Source organism: Spermophilus citellus (genome assembly GCF_964194105.1).
Source record: "Spermophilus citellus genome assembly, chromosome: 18".
In the NCBI taxonomy this organism is placed as follows: domain Eukaryota; kingdom Metazoa; phylum Chordata; class Mammalia; order Rodentia; family Sciuridae; genus Spermophilus; species Spermophilus citellus.
The window spans coordinates 4,795,939-4,819,553 of record NC_138200.1 but is presented as its reverse complement, the minus strand read 5'-3'; the positions used below and the strand labels follow the sequence as shown (position 1 = coordinate 4,819,553).

General features: G+C 38.3%; 1 protein-coding gene across 1 annotated transcript; it reads right to left on the bottom strand.

Annotated features, from left to right (window-relative positions):
- Positions 1-20,646: 20,646 nt before the first annotated feature.
- LOC308638120 (vomeronasal type-1 receptor 4-like) lies at positions 20,647-21,588 on the bottom strand (the record flags this gene model as incomplete). Its single annotated transcript, XM_081275200.1, has 1 exon — positions 20,647-21,588. The coding sequence occupies one exon, from the start codon at positions 21,586-21,588 to the stop codon at positions 20,647-20,649; it is 942 nt and encodes a 313-aa protein (XP_081131326.1).
- Positions 21,589-23,615: the final 2,027 nt, after the last annotated feature.

Sequence of the window (23,615 nt, the reverse complement as noted above, 5' to 3'; positions counted from 1 at the left end):
GTCAGTGCCATATGCATGCCACACAAGTGTTCTACCACTGGGCCACAATCCCAGCCCTTGACACACTTTTGAGACCCTGGCTAGACGATAAACATTTCCTTTCCTTGAGCAACTGATTAAGTCCACATTTAAGCCATATCTCTAACTGGGCTCTCACACACATGGCTATTAACCAACTGACCAAATTTCCCAAGAGCTAGGTACAGACAACTAGGCAGGGTCCCTCAATTCCTGAGCCCATGAAATTATTCCAACCAGTCACTGCACACTGTGCCTGGGAGCCCTGGCAATCCCACTTCCTCACTGAAGCCATCCCACTGGCTGCTACCTCATCTCCAAGAGCATCTCCTCTGTGGCCCACCTGACCTCTGTTCTCCTTTGCAGCTGTACATGGGGAAGATTTCTGCAGTTCTTCTGTCCATGTGTCTGTGTGTTTGTCTTTCCATCCAAATAGTCTTTAAATGAAGGAATGATTTAAATGCACTTTTTCCCTTGGGTATTTTATCCCTGGGGATTTTAACTGTCCTTAAAGTTTTCCTACCTCTGTCTTTCAGACACTTGAGCTCATGGTCTCCACCTCCCCACTGTATCCTTTGTCCCCAGGACTGCTGCACCCATAGGATCTGAGACCCCAACTGTCTCATCCCCTTAATTTCTGTGCACACTTTGCCCTTTGGTCCCTCAAACCCCCCCTGCACTCAAGATGCACCACCCTCTGTAGCCCATGTGCCCTTTCTTCCACAGCCATGTCCCTATTACTGTACTCTCCACAGTGCCCAGCCACGAGCCCCCAAAACTCATCTAACCCACAGGACCTCCATTCGCTCTCACAGAGGAACTCAGCTGAACCTGACTCAGGTCAGCTCTCTCCCCACCCTCCATCATCAGCAAACACCAGAGCACACTCAGATGCCACATGTGTGAAATGCTGTCCTGGAGGGCTGTGGGGATGGGGAAGGAATGTAAAGAGCAGAGGTGAGGACCCTCCTGCTGACATCCACAGGCCTGGAGAAAATGTCACAGTAGTCCACCTTTAAGTATTGACCTTTCTGCTCTGCCACTGTGGCTTATTTTAAAACAGGCTTCTCTCTCTTCCTCTCTCTCTTCCTCTCCCTCTCCATATCCTCAGGAAACAGGATTACCTTTCTCCCACTCTAAGCCAAGTTATCTGACTTGCAGCACACAACCACAATGGAAACCAAGCAATTCAGACTTCAGGGACGGGCCAGAAGGTCTGAGGAATGCTATCTCCCAAGTTAACAAGCGAATCTCACACACACACACACACACACACACACACACGCTCCTCAGGGAGCACCAGAACGAATCTGTTTTTAAAAACTTCCTCTTCTTTCTGAGGGGCAGAATCCCTTATCGCTGCCTTTGATGTACCCCCTTAGATAAACCAGCAGAGCCTTTTTCTTTTTCTAGTTCCAGAGCCCATGTGGACTATATCTATCAGGGGCTTTGCCTTTTGTAAATATATTTGAGTATCTGTATTTTGTTATTCACTAATTATTTGAGTCTTTAAGTTGTAGGATGGATTAGAACCCTCTGGGCAGGAAGAAGATCCACCAATGACACACTGGCCATCAACCCCCGATAGAACAGTGTGATGAGATCACACATCACGATATGTATTATAGAGTATAGGCATAATGTATATGTTTTATATGTTTGTTATTCTTCAGTGACTTGTGTTTGTGTTTTCATCTGGGCATCTGACTCTGTATATTTCAACCTGTGCAGACAGTTTTCCCACAACCTTTCCCTAGCTCACTTTTCTGGTAATTTGTACTTGTTCTCTTTAATTAAAGGAACATGCAGAAATCTTGAGTGCACAGTTCAGTGGAATTCCTCAAATGCAACACACTTCAGTGTACAACACACGGATCAAAAAGCAGAATGTTGTCGGCTTCCCAGAAGACCCTTGGGCCTCTGCTAAGTCAACAGCCCCCACGCAGACGTCTCCTGGTTTATTTGTAGGAGTGACATTGTTGAGCTACAGCTTTCGGTCTGTTCTAACATATGTGAGTTGAAGTGACTTTTACCTGTTTTGTACTATAACACATGGATTCGGACAGATAAATTATTTCATATTTTTCCCAGTACATCTGATTTTTATTCTGTTTTTGGCACTTGTTGACATTGCAGTATGGGATTTTATAGTGTGATCCTCAGTCTATTGAATCATTTGGCTAATAATGGAGATATCCCAGTGGCCTTTCCTCTTATTACTATGAGTACTATGTAAATTCTAAAACTTGTGTTTTAAGATAAAAATAGAAATTGTATTTGGGTTCTACTTGTAGAATGGGATTGTCAGCATGTAGTATGAATCTATTAGTAGAACCTATGACTTTTCAAAAATGTCTGTACCAATTATAGAATGCACTGTCATTGCACGAGATTCCTAGTTTATCTCATCAGAACTCTGTAGTTCCTGCCTTTTCTACTTTGCTTCTATTGGTGTGTGATACCAGGAATGGTATTAACCCAGACACTAGACTATTACCCAAATCACCCATTGAATAATGTCTATTCTCATAGGGTTTGTTGGATTGTGTTCCTCATTTTTTCTGTTGGGCTCTCTGTAAGTGTCACTCCCACTGGACTCTCTCGCTGTCACCCAACCCGGGAGTGTAGGTACAGTGCTTGATGAAAACAAGGTCTTATTTAATATGTCATAATCTGTCATTTCAAATATATATATATATCCTTAATGTGCTCATTCTGGTCAATAGACACTCATACTTAAGACCACAGATGTTCTTTTTATTATAAGGGTTCCATTATTTTTTAAAACTTACATCAGAAATCCATTCCGAATTGATTCATTGCATAGATAGTGATTGAATTTTGGTCTTTTTCACTATCAACACCCAATATCACTTTATTCTTGAAAAACTGAATCGTGCTTTCTGCCCAGTTCTCCCACTTTTCATTGCTTTTCCTAGGATATCATCACCTAATTTTAATGCCGACTTGTCTTTGAAAAGTCTTGGCAATCTCTTATAACATAATGCATGCATCTTGATGTCCTTGGCTCTCCCAAAAGTGCATAAGATGAATGTTTTCTTTGGTGTAAAATATATATATATATATAGTATTTTGAGTTGACTGTCATGTTGCACAGGCTCAGCTCCAGCTCCTAGAACCACATGGTACTTCTGTTTCAGCCTCCTGGGAAGCCACCTAACACTGTGCCTGATTACAGAAATTCTTGATCATTCTGTTCATAACAATGACTGTTACCATAATTTACTTTTTCCCACAATAATTGAGACAGAAATTTATAAATTTACTGATACTATGGAGTTTCAGAGAAAAAAGAATATATATATAATACAAATTTAGTGGATTAATGACTCAAAATAATAATTTTTGAAAATCAAAGTATCTATGAAGAAACTTTTAAAAGATTTTCAAACTTCTGTTGAAATGTCACATGATGTGTCTATCATATAACTTTGCCTAAGCAGAAAATGTAATCATGATGTAAAAGCATTTTTTTTCTAAATAAGGAAGGTTATTCACCCAATTTTAATAAATTCCAAACCAACACTAAGTGACACCTTTCTTCTCGAAACATTTGCCTTATTTGGCTCTTGCAATACCTTTCTTCTGGTTTCCCATTGAATTAGCCAGCTCAGATTAACCTAACAAAACATCAATCTTCAATGGCTTAAAAAATAAATTTACCTTACAGTGCTGGAGAGCTGAAGTCAGGTTATTGTCTGGAGAAGGCTCTCCTCCTGGTTTGCAGGTGGCTACATTCTCACTCTTTTCTCATTTGGGAGAGAGAAAACTTTGCAGCTTGGTTATTTGTGCCCAGCCAGACTGCAGCATGTCTCCTCTATTTATAAAGGCACCCTCCTTTTGGACTATGACCTTGTTCTTCTTGTGTCAACTACCCTGTATTACTTACTCACAGGCTCCATCCCCAAATAATCTTATTGGAAATTGAGGATTCAACATGTATTAGGGTTGTTGCACAATCTAGTCCATACATTTCTGAAAACATAGCTTCTGTTGGCTCAGTGTGCATTTTTTTCCCACTGCATTTTTTAAAAAAATTATTTGTTCTAATTAGTTAAACATGACAGCAGCATGCATTTCAACTCATTGCACACAAATGGAGCACAGATTTTCATTTCTCTGTTGTTCACAATGCAGAATCACAGCACTCGGGCAAAGATACACATACTTAGGATAATCATGTCTGTCTCATTCAACTGTCTTTTATACCCACATAGCCCCGTCCCTTCTGACACTCCCCTCTGCCCAATCTAATGGTCCTTATTTCTTACACCACACAAATATCAGAGATAGTATTTGGCCTTTGATTTATTTATTTATTTTTTGGATTGGCTTATTTCACTTCACATGATATTCTCCACCTTCATCCATTTACCTGCAAATGCTATAAATTCATTCTTCTTTTAAGGCTGAATAATATCCCGCTGTGAACATACATTACAGTTTCTCTATTCATTCATCTATTGAAAAGCACCTATGTGGTTCCACACTTTAGCTATGTGAACTGGTATAAACATTGATGTGACCACATTGCTGTGGATTCTGATTTTAAGACCTTTCAGTATAGACCAAAAAGTGGGATAAATGCATCAAATGTTGTTTCCATTCCAAGTTTTATGAAGAATCACTGTACTGCTTTCTACAGGGGTTGCACCAATTTTCAGTCCCACCAGCAGTGAATGAGTGCACTTTTCCCCCATATTTTTGCCTACAAATATTGTTGCTTGTACTCTTGACAACTGATATTCTTACTGGAGTGAGATGAAATATTACAGTATTATTGTTCCATAATTTAAAGGAAAATGTGCTAAATGACTGCATGAACTCCAGGGATGTGGTAATACACTGATGTTTCCATCACTTACTATAGTTTGATTTCTGGCAAAGTTCTCACTTCTTTACTACTATCTAGTCCTTTTCTGTAATGAGTGCTCATTAAGATCCATAGATCTGATTCTCAAGTACCTTTATAGCCAATTGTTTCAATCATTCTCACTAGTTCAATTCCCAGGACAAGGATAGCTTTTGGCCTGAAATATTTCTTCAGTGACTTTAAATGGAAAAGAATTTTGTACAATCTGAGTGTGCAGGAGTGTTTCCATTGGCATTACCTGCATCTTGAGCATCTTCCAGCATATCACAATCAGCCCATGAATTCCTGTTGGAAGGATCTCAAAGGAAAAGTTCCAAAGAAGATTGGCTTCTTCATTTCCTTTTGCTGGATTCTCTACATGGTGATAAATTCCACTTTTCCTCTTTATCCCCTTACCAAATGAAGAAGTGAAAGCCTCACAGAGAAAAGAGCTTATGGGTACTCTCCTTACATATATCATAGCAAAGTCACAGAAGCATCTTTTGCAGAACTGTTGGTATTTCCTATGCTCATAATCTGGTCTGGTGGCTCCATGGTTCTCATTCTGTACAGACACAAGCAGAGGGTCCAGACATTTACAGCACCAAAGTTTCCTCTAGATTCTGCCCAAGACCAAAGCTACCCAGAGCATTTTTGTCCTCGTGTGCACGTTCTACAGCCTCTCCTCCTTATTAAATGATGAATTAACCTTTATTTCAATCCTCGATGGTGGTTGGTGAATACCAATGTGCTGATCTCCATGTGTTTTCCTGCTGTCAGCCCCTTTCTTCTTATGAGACCCAACTTCATTCTCTCCAGGTTCAGCTTTGAATATGTAATTCCAAACTTTGATAATATAGGAATTGCTTTCTACAATGTCCAATTGTTTAGTCATATTCATTCTTAACACACCAATATAGAAACCATAGAAGGGCCACTTTTCTTTCCTTTATAAACATGCATCATCATGGAAGTCCTCAGCTGCCTGAATGAGGGATCTCTATAGTCATGATGCAGAGAAATAAAGAATATTGTCCTCGTATGATGAACAGCATCCTGTATATGGTCATCCAAATTCATGCTCCTGAGGCCAACTGAATGGATTAATTCTCCATCCTTCAATGTAACTTTAACCAACATGATGGACATATGGTGGACTACTGAAAATGTTGGCCACAATAGAGTGGAGAAATGAGTGATGGATATTGTTGGAGAACCGTTCTCCATATATCTATATCATATGCTTATATGGTATGGACAGCTTTTGCTCTGGAGTGAGACCAGACTTAATAGTAGTTGGGAAATGAGAAGAATTAATTTATTGTTTTTTTCAAAATCATAATGTTTGTGTGATTAGAGAATGGAGGTGAAATAAAGGGAGGCCTAGAGAAGAGTAGGTTGATGGGGTGGCCCTGCAGGTGGGGATCTGTTTCACTGGGTCATGGAGAATATCACACAGTATTCCTTCCTCAGGCAGGGGATGCAGTTCATGATGCCTGATGAATTCTGGAAACCATGCACACTACCAACATAACTGTTTTCCTGTACACGTATGCGTAGCTATGACAAGGCTCAGCTTGTAAGTTAGGGACAGTAAGATATTGATGATGGTATTTTTTAATAAATTAGAACTTTATAAAAACATGTCACTAATCATCAAGTAATCATGGTGATTGGTTTAAATTCAGGGTTTTTTTGAGTAAACACCACTCTTTGAGGTTAAACTGTAGAAACCTTCCAAATATTCCAGCCAACTCCTTTGTCCTGGAGTGTCTAAAAATGGAAGTTGGTGCATACTAGGACAGAAATTACAGAAATGTTCAAACTCAAGATTAAAAAGACACAGACACTTGGAGTGTCACAGAGCAAGACAACATCTTTAACACTATTTCAATACCTGTTAAGCTTGAATTTTGTTCAATGCCCCTACCAGAAGTTATATAAGCCCTATAAACTGGTACATTTAAGCTGAAAAAGTTGCTATAATTTTCTCTCTACCCTTGCAGAAATTCTCTTTTCTCCTCATTTAAATAAATCTTACTTTATTCACTCTTGTTTTCTGTATTGTCTACATATTTTATTCTTCAAAATTGTGATTAAAAAACGCATAAATAAATTAGCATATCAGAGAATATAGTTACATCTCAAACTCTAGTTTCATGATGGCAGACACTAATAAAAGTGAGGGGAAAGTGCTCTTGTCTCTGGGATTCTCCATTTAACCTGAAGTTGACCACAAATGTCTGAACTTGTGATGGAGCACTTCAAACTCTTTTATGTTGACTAGAAGCCCTGCAGTTCCCCGTCCAGAGCAGCCCATACAATCCACAGCAGACAGCACAATGGAGACTTCTGTCATTTTAACCAAGCTCAATCCAGCCCCACTGCCTGGGCTCCAAGGCTGCCCTGAAGGCACAGTGAGAGTCTGCCCTCTAGTGGAGGAAGGAGGAATTGGAAATAGCCTTGATACACCTAAAAACACACTCGTGGTGAATTTTGATTCTTGAACCTCTTTGGTAGCTTGATGATAAATTCATTGCTTATTATTTCTCCCCCTTCAACATGCCACAGAACCTGATCACTTGTGAACACTAAAACTCATGGGGCACAGGTTATATTCGTAAAGATTGATTTAAAAAACATACATTTAAGAAAGTGTCTGAAAGTAGAAATGAGTTACAAGAAAGTTAGTGTAGGTAAATATATTTTAGTGCTTTTGGAGAAAATGTATGTGGTACAGCTAAATTCCAAGATGAAAGTGAGGACAAAACTAAGGCTGTAAGCAAGTTGTAGAATGCTGCAGAAGGTTTGTAGCAAATACATCTCACAAAGCTGGTGTGTGTGAGTGACCTGGCCATAACCAGCACAAAGTTATACGAGGTTTTCCTAAGGTTTAATTTTAACATATTGACATGAAACAGTCTCAAATATTGATCTTCTCTTATCAATTAAGATAATCACGTGTTTCTCTTAGGTTTTATTATTTAGGAAAACTAATGTCTTCCAGGAATTAAGGTTTGAATCTATTTTAAGGTACTGGTAACTTAACAACTGTTATTTTATGTTCTTAAAATACAATTAACAAACTAAACATGTGACTAGATATATGTATACATCTGAAATTAAAAATGTTTGTATGAGCCTTTTCTAAATGTTGTGTGAAAGTTTATAAAATGAAAGTTTATGTTAGTGTTACAGGCAAGGTAACCTGTTATCAATGCTATAAATAAAATTTCATATTTTACACTGGGATGGGAATTCGAATGCATTTTTGGAAGGTAACATGGAGAACCTAATTTGTTCAAACGTTGACTATATGAGACAGGAAAATAGTTTACCATAGTTTTCATTAAGTGAAGTTCACAACTCTGTTAGTTTTTCTGTTTGATTTCATGTTTCAAATGTAATAATGTCTTATTATGTATTCTAATATTCAGAGAGACGCAGGAAACAATACACGAGAACTTGTAGAATGATCCCTTTAAAAAGTGGAAAAGATCAGCTACAGAAATAAAAGGCTTCAAGATTTGACAAGAGGACAGCCTCACCTGAGTTAGGATTCTGCCTCTCATCCTTCTTGGAAGGTTCAAAGTGGGCTAGTAACTAAGATTATTTCAATTATGCTCCAAAGATAAATTTTTGTTGTAAACATTATTCTGGTCTCAAAATTAAGTGGGGATGTGACACAAAATGTAACTAAAAGTTTGGGTAACTTGTAAAAGATTTTAAGGTTTGTGAAACAGTATTAAAAGAAAGTAAATCTTTTATGTAATTGAGTTGACTAATGTGCAAGTCTTTTTAGAACCTAAATAGATACCAAAGTTGTATTAGTGTGCACCTTCTATTTTCTTTGTCAAACTTTATGACTGTTGCCTGTTAGTGGTTTCCAGATATATTTCTTCAAACATAAGTAACTGAATTAATTTAAGAAAATAAGCTATTATCTAAAGGATATAATGCTGATTTCCAGTACTGATGCTGACGCTAATTAAACAAAAGGGGTAATCATGAAATTAGAGGGAACAAAAGTAAAAATCATTATTCTCACTTTAAGACTGGTGAAATCCACTTATTGAAAGGCAAAACAAGAAGAGCAAAATAAAGGAAGTCAAAGGGCTTGGGGCAAAAAGCCCATATGTTGTCCTTTGTCCTGTAATAGAAGCCAGGATTCAAGAAATGGGGAGAATTCTCTAAGGGTCCTGCAATTCGAAAGAATTCACTGAGGGTTACTGGACTACCCGATATGGAGGATCCAGAGGACCCTAAAGAAATGGAAGCCAATCAATGCACATTCTGAAAACAGAAGTCCCTGATGCCTCCAAGAGAAGTTTCTATAGCAAAACAAAACTATAGACCAGAATTGGTAATGAAATAAAATTTTCCCATGTTAAGCAGAAACCAAAAGACTCCATAGCCAATAAGACAGCACTACAAAACATCCTTATTAAAATACTTCACACAAAAACTGAAATTAGAAACCAAAAACAAGGTGAAAATCAAATCATTTAAACAATACACTTAAATAATACATGCATGAATGAGCAAGGAGGAACAGAAGAAATCAGTAATCAAAATGGAATCAAAGGACCTAAAACATTCAATCCGAAGACATAGATTGGAACTGGGGCTGTAGCTCACTGGAAGAGCACTTCAATCCTTAGCACCACATTAAAAAAAGAAAAGAAAAGAAAGGCATTCTGTTCATCAAAAACTACAAAAATATTTAAAATGACATAGATTGGCTATTTGGATTTTAAAAACTCCAATGATATGTTGTTTCTAAAAGACAAACCTGACAATCACATTGTCCACAGAGTGATGTTCAATGGATGAGAAATTTATACCAAGCAAACAGAAACAAAAAACAGTCAGGGAAAGCTATACTCATGTCAGACAAAATAGATTTCAAGCCAAAATTAATAAGAAGAGATAAAAAGGTGACTTCCTACTGGTTAAGAGAATAATCCATTAACAAGTTAATAATAATTGTAAGTTCTTATGCCCAAACAATGGTACATCTTCAGACAAAAAAAAAAAAACTCTTCTCAGTATTAGAAATCAAATAAATCACAATACAATAATACGTTGTAACTTCACCATACATTCTCATGACTAGATATATCATCAACAAGTAAACTAAGATTTTTCAGAAATGTAAAATACTCTTAATCAAGAACCTAACAGAGATCTAGGTAATATTTCATTCATCCACAAATGAATTTACATTGTTCTTAGTGTTAAATGCAACACACTCTAAAATAGATCATATTTAGAGCACAAATAAAAACTTTTTTTGCTTACAATTATTTCTATTGATTTTTTTTTTAAATAAATGACAGGAGAATGCATTACAATTCTTATTACACTTATATAGCACAATTTTTCATATCTCTGGTTGTATATAAAGTATGTTGCCACCAATTTGTGTCTTCATACCTGTACTTTGGATAATAATGATCAACACATTCCACCATCATTTCTAACCCTCTGTCCCCTGCCTTTCCCTCCCACCTCTCTGCCCTATCTAGATTTTGTCTATTCCTCCCATGCTCCCCCTCACTACCCCACTATGAATCACCCCTCTTATATCAGAGAGAACATTCGGCATTTGTTTTTTGGGAGGATTGGCTAACTTCACTTAGCATTATCTTCACCACCTCCATCCATTTACCTGCAAATGCCATGATTTTATTCTCTTTTATTGCTGAGTAAAATTCCATTGTGTATATATGCCAATTTTTTTATCCATTCATCCACTGAAGGGCATCTAGGTTGGCTACACAGTTATTGTGAATTGTGCTGCTATAAACATTGATGTGGCTGTGTCCCTGTAGTATGCCGATTTTAAGTCCTTTGGGTATAGACCGAGTAGAGGGAAAGCTGGATCAAATGGAGGTTCCATTCCCAGATTTCCAAGGAATCTCCATACTGCTTTGCATACTGGCTGCACCAATTTGCAGTCCCACCAGCAATGTATAAGTGTGCCTTTTCCCCCACATCCTCACCAACATTTATTGATTGTCTTCATAATAGCTGCCATTCTGACTGAAGTGAGATAGTAACTTAGAGAAATGCAAATCAAAACTACTCTAATTGCTAGAGATGATGAACATTTTTTCATATATTTGTTGATTGATTGTATATCATCTTCTGAGAAGTGTCTTTTCAGGTCCTTAGCCCATTTGTTGATTGGGTTATTTGTCTTTGTTTTTGTTTTTGTTTTTGTTTTTTGGTGTTGAGCTTTTTGAGTTCTTTATACGCCCTAGAGATTAGTGCTCTATCTCATGTGTGAGGGGTAAAACTTTGCTCCCAGTATGTTGGCTTTCTGTTCACATCACAGATTGTTTCTTTTGCTGAGAAAAAAAATTTTAGTTTGATTCCATCCCATTTATTGATCCTTGATTTTAATTTTTGCATCACAGGAGTCTTATTAAGGAAGTTGGGGCCTATTCCTACATGAAGATGATTAGGGCCTACTTTTTCTTTTATTAGATGCAGAGTCTCTGGTTTAATTCCTAGGTCCTTGATCCACTTTCAGTTGAGTTTTGTGCATGGTGAGAGATAGTTTAATTTCATTTTGTTGCATATTTTGTTCCAATTTACTCAGCACCATTTGTTGAAGATGCTATCTTTTCTCCAATGCATGTTTTTGGCACCTTTGTCTAATATAAGATAATTGTAACTTTGTGGATTAGTCTCTGTGTCCTCTACTCTGTACCATTGGTCTACCAGCCTGTTTTGGTGCCAATACCATGCTGGTTTTGTTACTATTGCTGTGCAATATAGTTTAAGGTCTGGTATAGTGATGCCACCTGCTTCACTCTTCCTGCTAAAGAATTGCTTTAGCTATTCTGGGTCTCCTATTTTTCCAGATGAATTTCATGATTGCTTTTTCTATTTCTATGAGGAATGTCATTGGGATTTTACTGGCATTGCATTAGATCTGTATAGTTCTTTCGGTAGTATGATCACTTTGATAATATGGTCATTTTGATAACATTATTTCTGCCTATCCAAGCGCAAGGTAGATCTTTCCATCTTCTAAGGTCTTCAAAAAGCAAATCTTAATAATTGCAAAAAATACAAACTTTCCTGGCATTCAATCAACTTATAATGGAATGATTTTAGAAAGCAATATCAAGATCAAAAACAGAAAATAATAGAAGACCACAAGATTAAATAATGCTCTTTTAAATGAAGAAATAATCACAAAAAAGGTAAGAAGTTAAAAAATTCTTGAAACAAATCAGAATAGAGATACAATATATCAAAATCTCTTGGACCAGTCAGTATGAAGGCATTTCTAAGAGGAATGCTTATAGAACTGAGTTGCTACAATTAAAAAAAAAAGAAAGATATCAAATAATCAATCTAATGTTGTGCTGTAAGTCCCTAGAAAAGAATAACAAATGAATACCAAAATCAGTAGAAGACAAGAATTGTCAAAACCAAAGCCAAAATTAGTGAAGTTTAAAATAAAAAAGGACCATGATGAATCACTGTGATAGAGAGTGTTTCTTAGGGTATGTAAATAAAACAATAAAGCTCAGCCAAAGTAACCAAAAGAAAGAGAAAAAGAACTAGAGTTCACAAAATTAGAGCTCAAAAAGTTTATATCACCACGGTTATGACCAAAATGCTGGGGATCATTAGAGATTATTTTGAAAATGTATACTCCAATAAGCTAGTATTTTTCAGACACTGAAAAATTCCTAAAGACATGTCCTACCCAAATTGAACCATGGGTATGTAGAAAACAAACATGCTAATGTCAACCAATCACACTGAAGCAGCATTAAAAGACTTCCACAACAAAAATCCCAAGGACCTTTGGATTCTCACCTGAGATCTACAACCTTTAAAGAAGAACTCATTCCAATCCTCCTGAAACCATTCTACTAAACAGAAAGTGAGAAAAACCTGCTCAGTTCATTCTATGAAGCCAGCATCATGCTGATGCCACAACCAGACAAAAACATATCAAAGACAGAGAACTTCATGCTGAGAGCCATTAGCCAAGTAGGTACGACAATTTCCTTGCCAGCGTGAAGGACTCGTGGAAATGGACTTGCCTTGGACATTTGCAGTCACATTGCATGTATGTTTGAGAAAGGTGACCCTGCTCAAGGACCAGGGTGGATCCGGGTTTAAGGAGGATCCTACTGGATTAGGGTGGATCCAGGTTTAGGGTGTACCCTGCTGGGAATAGGGCGTATCCTGCTGCCTCAGGCACGCCCGCTCCCAGAGTATTTGGGATTCAGAATGTGGATTTGGCCAGAACGTGAATTTCCCCAGAACGTGTGTAGAGTGCCGGTGTGAGTTCAGGAATAAAGAATTGCTGTTTGAATCTACAAGGCTGTGAGTGGCTCATGATTTTGTGCCCAGCCAGACTGCGGCAACTTCAGACCAATACTTTTGTAGAGTGTAGATGCAAACATTTCAAATACAATACTGGCAAACACATTCAAAGACCCATTAAGACAGCATGCCATGATCAAGTGGGTTTCACTGCAGGGATGCTAGATTGGTTCAAACTACAAAATCAATAAATGTGACCCATCACATAAATAGACTTAAGGAGAGGGGTGGGAGGGAAAAGAAGGTGGCAGGGGATTAGCAAGGATAGTGGAATGTGATAGACATCATTATCCAAAGTCCATGTATGAAGACATAAATAGGTGTCAACATATTTTATATACAACCAGATATATGAAAAATTGTGCTGTATATGTGTAATTGTAATGCATTCTGCTGTCATTTATGTTTTAAAAAATTAATTTAAAATTTTTTAAAAAGGAAAAAAAAAACACATGATCATCTGAATAGATCTGGAAAAGTCATTTGACTATCTCCACCAACCACTCAATTCTAAAACACAGTAACTAGGGAGAGGAAAAGGGGACTAATGTCAACATTATAAAGGCTTTATATGATGAACAAAGGGAAACATTACACTGAGTGTAGAAAACCTGAAGTCATTTCTTATAAAAAGAGGAAGGAGTCCAGGATGTCCACTTTTGGGAAACCTATTTAACATGGTACTTATGAAGAAAATCAAAGGAATAAAAATAGGAAAAATATAAAATTACTTCTTTGCAGTTTATATAATCCTATGTTGAGAAGGTACATACAAAATACCACCAAAAGATTCATAGAGCTAATGAATTCAGTAATGTAGCAGCATATAAAATCAACACATAAATCAGTCATTTTTCTATATGCAAACAATAATAAGAATATTATAGAACAGAATATAATCAAAACCATTTTAAAAATGTAATGCACACCCATCAAAATATCAATAACAATCTTAACACAATGACATAGTGTCATAAAACAGTTCTCATAAGATATGATACAGAAATCAACATACAGAAAATCATAGATGACACGTTAGACAAGGCCAAGAGGACTCTCTAAGGCACATCATAATCAACATTGAAAATTAAGACACAATATTAAAATCTGCAAGAAAAACAAAAGCATCAGAGCACATTTAGAGGCAAATCAATAAGATTTACTTTTGACTTCTCAACTCAGATACTAATATCAAAGAAAGACTAAAATGAGATATTTCAAGCTCAACAAAATTTTTTCAGCAAGATTTCTATATACAAAAAAAGCTGTGTTTCAAAATGAGTTGGGAAATAAAAACATTGCATGATAAAGCTAAACTAAAAGAAATTATGATCACCAAGCTAGAACTATGAAGAATATGCAAGATATGCTGCCCTCAGAGATATCCAGCCCACAGAGATATCCAGAACAAATCCCAAAGGACCCAAGTGGATGAGGCTCACTATAAGAGTAACCAACTAAATGAAAACCAAAACCAAATTAAATATGGCAAATAAATAAAAATATCAAGAAACTACAAAGTTATATTCATACTAATTCTGAAAATAAATGGTCTCTATCTCCAATTAAAAGACATAGATTAGCAGAATAAATCAAAAGACAAGATCCAACAGGATGCTGTTTGCAAGAGACTGACCACAGAGACAAAGATGCCCACAGGCTGAAGTTTGTAAAAGGACATTTACATATTACACAAAGGAATCTGAAAACAATCAGGAGGAGCTAGCTATTCTCACATGAAAACAAAGGAGATTTCAAGCAAAAAATAACCACAGAAGAACAGTACATTCTGGTAAAGGAACAATTCAACCAGAAGAAATAACAGTAGTAAATACATATGCCCCAAATGTCAGGATACGTTAAATAAAATAATTCTTGACATTAAATCCCAGATAGACTGCAATAAAATAATACCTAGTGATGTTAACACACTTTTATCACCAATAGATATGTCATCCAAAGATAAAATCAACAAAGATATTACCAACGTAAATAGTACTATAAACCCAATGGGCCTAGTAGACATTTAGAATACATCTCCCCATGTCACCTCTTCCTCTCACACACATTCTTTGCTGGGAGTCTCCCTGAGAACTCCCTGGGCCTTTCAAACATGGGTGGGCAAATTGCCAGTGGGCGGCTAGAACTCCCAGGCCTTTCAGATAAGGAGCCCCTAATGCAACATGACGGCAGGCAAGTTGCCAGTGGGCGGATAACAAGTGGTTTTGAAAACCTTCTAATTGGTCCTCCCGTCTTCCGTACTCGTGGACAGTTCGTGCCCCCCATGAATCTTATGCAGGGTGGACATGCATGCACCGTAGGTGATGACCTGAGCTTTACTATGATTGGCCCTGGGAGCTTCCTGGTTTAAGATAACTGACTCTCACTTTCTCTATAAGATAGCAGCAGCTTGCAATAAAGTGCTTCATCTTTGTCACTGCTATCTGTGTGTGTGCATTTTAATCTCCGACAATGAACCTTGGCCTTTCATTCTTCCCCTAATATCATCTTGTGACATAACCCAGGAGACTCACAGGAACTGAGCTGCTGTTGGTGCCATACTCATGATCTTCCAAAACCATGAGACAAACTCTTCTCTCTTCAGGGAACTGAGCTTCTAGGGATTTGTCATAGACGTGGGAAACAGGCTTATGCATGTTGTCTCCTATCTCTGTGTGAGAGGCAGAGACTCTTCCCTCTGGAAGATTCCCAGTTCCACATCCGGCCTTCAGGCTCTCCTGACTTCAGTCTCTTGAGATCATCTCTCCACCTGGTAGGGCCTAAATTCTTTTGGATCTTGAAACCTGAAGCTTTATGGCACAGGCACCAAAACCCCTTCTCTCCTTGAGGCTTATAGATGGACACACAGCACCCAGGAGGGTTCACAGGTCCACAAGCACAACCTGAGGATGAGGCAGGGAGCTCTCCAAAGCCTTGTGTCTGTGGCCCGTTTGTTGTAGTGGGACAAGTCTACAGTTCCCTCTAACATGGGCTCATGGGCAAAGTGCACTTAAACACATGTTTAACCCAGAATGGGGGCAACCAGCATTCATGGTGGAGGCCACATGGCCCTGTTCCCACGAGAGTCATTTACTTGGGATGGTTTTATAACTCTAGATGTCTCTTGATGTAGCTTGAGGATCTGGACACTTTGGGGCATATCTTCTTTCACAGATGTCCAAACTTCTTACTATTTTTTTTGGTTTCCATCTTGTTTCTCTCTACAGTAATCAAACCTGGATTCTGCCCCAAAATTTGACACAATCCTTGTCCTGAAGGTTCTCAACTAGCCTAAACATCCAGGAAAGAACAGGATGTAGCAAAAACAGCACATGCCCCCACCCTTGAGACATGAGCACACATAGGAAACTCAATCAATGTTGAACAATGTCCAGGCCCATTTTGTCACTCTCTTTATGCTGGAAACTGTTTCCATGAGTGAACAGTTTAGTAGAACTTTGCTTCAAGCAACATTTAGTAAGGATTGAAGTGATTAGGCATCCAGACAAGGAGGCTAATACCAGTAATCCCAGATGCTCTGGACTCTAGGCAGGAGGATTTCAAGTTTGAAGCTAGCAAGAGGAACTTAGTGAGATCATGCTGCAAACACAGTGTTTTATAAAGGAGGCTGGGATGTAACTTAGTGGTAGAAAACTTGCTTCATATGAACAATGCCTCATGCTCAATCTCCAGCACAGCAAAAACAAAGAAATAGATTTTTTAAAAAGCAATAACCAAAGTGACATTAAAGGATTCTGTGCACAAGAATGAGGTCAACCCAACCTACTCATCTCCACCATTCCCAGGCCAATCCACATGCAACCAGCTGAAATACCCTTGCCTCTCCCTAGAAAGCTGTGTGAAGTGAGCAATTAAATATTTGACAATTGTGCATAAACATACAATCAACACACTTCTGAAAAGATTTGGAAGGGTTGTATTCCAGAGCCTGGATAGAGAGGAGTCCAGGTAATGTAAAGACTTGGTGTGATAGTCCAAAAAAAAAAAAACACACACAGAAAATAACGGAGAAATCTTCAACAACCTCCATATGGGATTATACAAAGCAGGAAAGAAGATATAAAGGGCTTCTTGCAAGCCCAAGGTGTCACTGGGACAACATGCTCCACCCTCCACACAGCAGAGAATCCCAGTACCTTCCAGACGTTTTGTTTTTTCTTAACCAAAGAAGAAGTTAAAGATGTCTGCTGACACATTAGGAGAGGTTACCAGCAGGATGTTAATATTTTCAGAAAACAAGCTGGAAAGATTTCCACTTGAATGGAGCTGCTACTATCTCTACAGTATTAGAGTGTGTAGTAGGTAACTAAAATACATAATCCAGTAACCTGTTAGATGGTGTGTGCCCACACATATCACTGGACCAAAAGGTTGTAATGCTAAAAGAACCACAGGGCCACATGTGGAGGGTGCCCTTTAGAGCTGGGCATGAAGATGGAGTCCCAGCAGTCAGAAAGAGGAGAGAAGCTTGAATAAAGGTATCTTCTTCCAGAAGTATGCAAGACACACAAGCTGCAAAAGAAACTATTTTTGAATTCTTGATTCAAATTCTTGATTCACCAGCGCAGAGGAGGAGTTATCCAGAGCATTGCAAAAAGTTTTGGATGTAACAACAAGCACATCTCATTTCTGACAGATGGTAGAGGCCAGTGCTGCAGGGGAAGCAGATGTGGGTGCAGCTGTGTTGGGGATACCAGTGATGGGAGTTAACAGATGAGGACCTTCCACAGCCTTGTGGCATCTGCAGCACACTCTACCTGCCTCCTCGACACAGAGGAGGGTTCTAGGAAGCCTAGACTGCACCTCACACTTGTCCCCTCAAGTCTAGTCTTATTCTAGGAGAAAATAGCTCACTCATACATATGTATGTATGCCATGTATGTATGTATGTACAGGCTCAAATTAATCTCTATGGATACATAAGCAAAGGAAATCTTCAGTTGCATAAAAACAAAACTTCTTCAAAGATGCTTAATATGTAGAAATTCTTTGAGAACAGAGCTCTAACACTTATTGAGGAATAAGTGCAGTATAAAAGAAGACCTGCTAAAATACATATCACATGTTTTATTTATCAGGTTGTATATGAAAATGGAAAGCTACTTTTGAGAGTTATGTAGAAGACTATTGTTTTCAATTCCAGAGAAGTTTCTGATAATAATTCTTTGCCTACATTTAATTGTGAGTTAGGTTTATAATAGCTACATTTCACATGTGCCTCCCTGGGGAAAGAAGACCAGAATATTTGTTTCTTCTTGGAAAGCGTGAAGAATTTGGAAGAAAACTCACTTGATCAATAAGTATCTATTACTTCAGGAGAAATGTGCTAATTATGTGGTGCCCACAGCCACCACTGGCCACATTAATAAAAATGGCGCACTGAGGAAGCAGTCTCATTAGAAATGTAGTTCTTGATGTTTAACAAAGCAGACCTCATCCTGCTGCTTCTGATCAGCAGAGATTCTAACTCTGTTGTAGCACAGTTTAAGAACATATGCCAATTGCTACTTATTATTTTTAAAATTCTGTAGAAATGAGTTCATTACACCAATAAGAGTCCTGATATGTAACATTTTCCTCTCAATTGAATGTGAGAAATGTAAATTTCATAACAGCATTATTTAATCAGGTTTACTTCTAATAAGATTTTGGGTTTCTTTATGTTCAGGTAAATAAAAGTATTTTCTTCTAAAAATATAAAAATAAAAGCAGGAGCACCTAATGGGTTGAAATTTATAGAAATATTTGGTGAACTCTGGCAATACATGCTAAAGACAATTTGATATAAACCTATGATCAAACGTGTGTGATTTATAAATACTTACACATAAACGTATGTTCACATATATACGTGTGTGAAGATACACATGAAAGTATCATGAAAACATGTCGCACATCCCACATGTCAGTGCTGATCATGATGCTCCAATGTGTTGTACTGATCAGTTTCTGCTGCCTATCCAAATGCCTACACAAACACCTTATAAAGAAAGGAAATTTATTGAACTACATTTCTGGAGACTCAGGAGCCTGGTGCCAGCATCTGCTCAGTCCTGGTGAGGGCCTCACAGCAGATGGAATCACAAAGGTAGAATCCCGTACAGAAGAGACCACAGAGAAGAACAGGAGCAAGAGACAGTGGAGACAGCTGCACTTGCTGTAGGACAACTCATGTTCTCATGGAAACTAATATAATCCATCATTAATCCCCTCCTAGTGACCCCCACATGACCACCCACCTTGTATTGCACCCACTTCTCAAAGGTTTCACCACCCAACACATAACAATGAGGCAAAAATTCCAATACATGGAACTTGGGTTGGAAACATAAATCACATCCAAACTACAGCATGTGTGCATCAAGGGAGAAATGCTAGAATTGTTTGAAATTCCTTCAGTTAGATTCTGTCATCAACAACATGGAAAAATACAAATTTGAAGCACATGGAATTTTCAAAGTCAAATATAAAACAGATGATGTTGAATGATTTCATTTATGTAAAGTGCAAAACACTGAAAGTGATCTCTACGTTTAGAAGTCACATACTGGTCACTCTTGGGAACACATGCAGGAAAGAGGAGTTATACAGACTAAGACATTGTTTTACCATGTACCAGCTTCTTGGACAAGTGTATTCAGTTTGTGAAATTTTATCAGAAATGCCTACCAACCCATACATACAAATGATTCAAAGACACTAATTCAATAGTAATTAGTAAAATAAAATTTATTAGTACCCAGTGTTTTGAATTACCAAGGTGGACACTCAATAATGATTAAATTCTTATTAGCTTATGAAGAGAAAAATTGCATTGTTGAAAAACGCAGCACAGAAATCAATAAATTCTATATAAGCTGTTTAATAAAGAGGACATCAGTAGACCTTTGCTTCCCATCATGTCCAAGATTACATGAAAAAATGTCTCATTTCATTGCAAAAGAAAAACATTTGATAGTGTTCACTTTGATATTTCCTTCAAAAGACACATCTGAGACATAACCATAATATGTAGATAAATGAAAAATACATGTCACTTGTTTTCACAAGTTAATCAAATAGAATAGCAGGAAAATAAAGAAAGCAGATTTTATGCTGAAGAATTTAGCTGTTGTTATAATGGTTATGTGGAATCAGAAATTTATATTTGTTACATCTACTTTCCCCCAAAATATTGTTGGATAGACAATAAAGCCAAATCTAAATGGTATACATATGCACATACTCAGGTACACATACGCACACACATGCACACACTAAAATAAAAAAAATGCATGATGCTGGTTGTCATTCTTCAAGATATGACTGTATCACTCTTCTTTCAATTTGGGAGTACAAATGAAGAAACATGGAAGAATTGTGCAAAAACCTACAATTTACATATTCCTCCTGAAATCAGGGGTTTTCCTATTCCTTATCCAAGAGAGACCAAGCCTAGATGCACTGGAGTCCCTTCTCATCAGCAGAAAGGGGCTGACAGCTGGGAAACACCCAGAAAGTATTGCAGCCATCTTTACCAGCAGCCAGTGGGGATTATAAATAACAATCACACGAACCTGAAAGATGCAGGAAAGTGTGTAAAAAAACACAAAGGTGCTCACCAGGAGGAGGATGGTTTTGGTGGCTCTAGACTCAGGGGAGGACCTGGGGGAGCTGGACTTATGAACCTGCTGCATTCTCTGCTTGTGCCTGTGCAGGATGAGCACCATGGAGCTGCTGGCCCAGAGCATGAGCCCCATGCACAGGGCATCAGGGAATGTCACCAATGCTGCATACAGTGATTGTAAGGTTTTGTCAAGATGAACAGCAGAACAGTATCCAAAATCTTTCATGCTTGTGATATTATTGTTGCTCCTTTCTCTAGTCATATGTGAAATAATCATGATATTTACAAGCAGGTACAGAATCCAGCTCAGATAAATGGAGAAACCAATGTATTTGGGAGATTTCACTTTAAGCTCTGAACAACTGGAATTCTCGGGACTAATCTTAATGGCCTGAAAGACACTCAGGAGGCAGGTGCTGCCAATGGACACACCCCTGCCCACCCTGTGAAGATAGAAAAGCAGCTTGCATCCAAAATCACTGAGGAAACCTTTCCCTCCAAAAGCTGCCACTGTCTGGGGAACTCCTCTAGACAGGAGAGTTAACAAGTTGGCCACAACCAAGTGCTGAAGAATCCAGTCTGTGTGTCTTACCCTGCACCCAGTGAAGTAAAGGACCAGGTAATGGAGGAGAAGAGAGGAATTGCCCAGAGCTCCAACCACAGTCTGTGACAAGAAGATGATTCCTAGAGCCATCTCATCACTGGCTGCCATCCTGCCAGTTCCCTGCTGTGCCAGCCAGAGTTTCCTGCAGGGGAACAGGAGGCCTGGGCTGCATGTGTTCTTTCAACCAAAACCCAGCATTTCCCACTCTCCCGTGTCCCCACTGTAAAAATTGCATGCTTTTGTTTTACTAGCAGGTTTTAATGATGTCTGGTGGATTCTTTTCCAAGCATGAAAACAGCAGATAGAGTAGAATAGATAAGAATTCACTAAGATTTCACCTCACTCCAGTCAGAATGACAATTACCAAGAACACAAGCAATATAAGTGTTGGCAAGGATGTTGCGGGGAAAGTACAGTCATACATTGCCATTTGGACCATGGAAATCAGTATGGAGATTCCTCATAAAACTCAGGAAGGAAGCCATCACTTGACCCGGCTATCTCACTCCTTAGTTTATACCCCCCAAAATTAAAATCAGCATACTACAGCGAACAGTCACATCAATATTTATAGCAGCTCAATTCACAATAGCTGAACTATGGAATGAATCTATGTGCCCTTCAACAGATAAATGGAAAGATAAAATTTGGTATATATGCTCCATGAAATATTACTCAACCTTAAAGAAAAATAAAATTATGGCATTTGCAGGTAAATGGATGGAACTGGAGAAGTTCATGCTAAGTGAAATAAGCCAATCCCCCAAAATCAAAGGCCTATTGTTCTCTCTGTTAAGTAGATGCTGATCCATAGTCGGGGAGAGAGATAGGAAAGAAGGAAGGAACTTGGGTTTGTGCAGAGGGGAGTGAGGGGAGGGGTGGGGCCGTGGGGGTGGGAAGGACAGTAGAATGAGACAGACATTATTACCCCTATACATTATGATCACACTACTGGGGTGGCTCTGCACCATGGACAGCCAGAGGAATGAGAAGGTGTGCTCCATTTGGGTGCAATGGGTCAAAATGCATTCTACCATCACTATAACTAATTACAACAAATTTGAAAAAATACAAGGGAAACCACTAGAATAGAAGAAAGGAATCATGGAGAGGGAGGGGAAGAAAAGGGCAGGTACTGAGAAATAATATTGATCAAATTATACTGTTTTATTGTGTGCACATATAACAAATTCCACTGTTGCATAATTATAATGACCAATAAAAAAAAAGACTTGAGGCAGGTGCTGAGATGACTTTGCATAATGACCAGGAGAACTCGTCACGTAGAAGCTAAACATCTGTCTAAATTCTTGCTCTGGTTAGAGGAGTGGAGGGGACATGAGCCTGGCTGAGTGGTAAGAGTCAGTACTGGGAACCTGCAGGCCTCTTTAACAGTGGTGAGTGGGGTTCTTCAAACAATCCACTCCTGTGTCTAGCTTTTTTTTCTCTGAATTACTATTAACTTCTGATTCGGTGTATTTTAAGCTTTTATTGTTACAGCAGGCACCTGTCCCATGGTGCATTATGTTCAGGGAGACAGTCCTGGCTCCATGTCAGGACAGTGACCACAGGGCTCACTTGGCTGTGGGTTAGGAATACAAGGGCAACAACATCTGTCACAGGAATTGTTCCTCCATGTTATGTCCTATGCTTTGTCACACATCAACACGAGGGTAGTAGTGGCATCAGTGCTGATTTAAGAGGATACACTCTGAAATGTCTTAAACAACACCTGAGTTCAGTAAAACTGCTAGCAAGAAACAATATCAGTGACTGATATTAAAAGAGGAGCCACAGAGACACACTGGCATGAATACAGCATGAAATTTTATGATTCAAAATATTGAGAGAGCAGATTTTTAGCTATCATTCCTATATATTAATTCAATAGACTTTATTGTTTAGAGCAATTTTAGGCTGGTAGAAAAATTGAGACAAAGGTGAAGAGGTTTGTCATCTATCCCTACATACTCCTACCCAACTCCACAATGAAATTCCTAAACCAGGTGGTGCATTTGACACAAAGAGGAAGATATTTTCAAACAGGCAAAACAAGATATATGTATAATATGTGGTTGGAAACCACAATTATTATATTCAATTTTCTTTATAAGTTTCTTAACACTGTAAGAGGT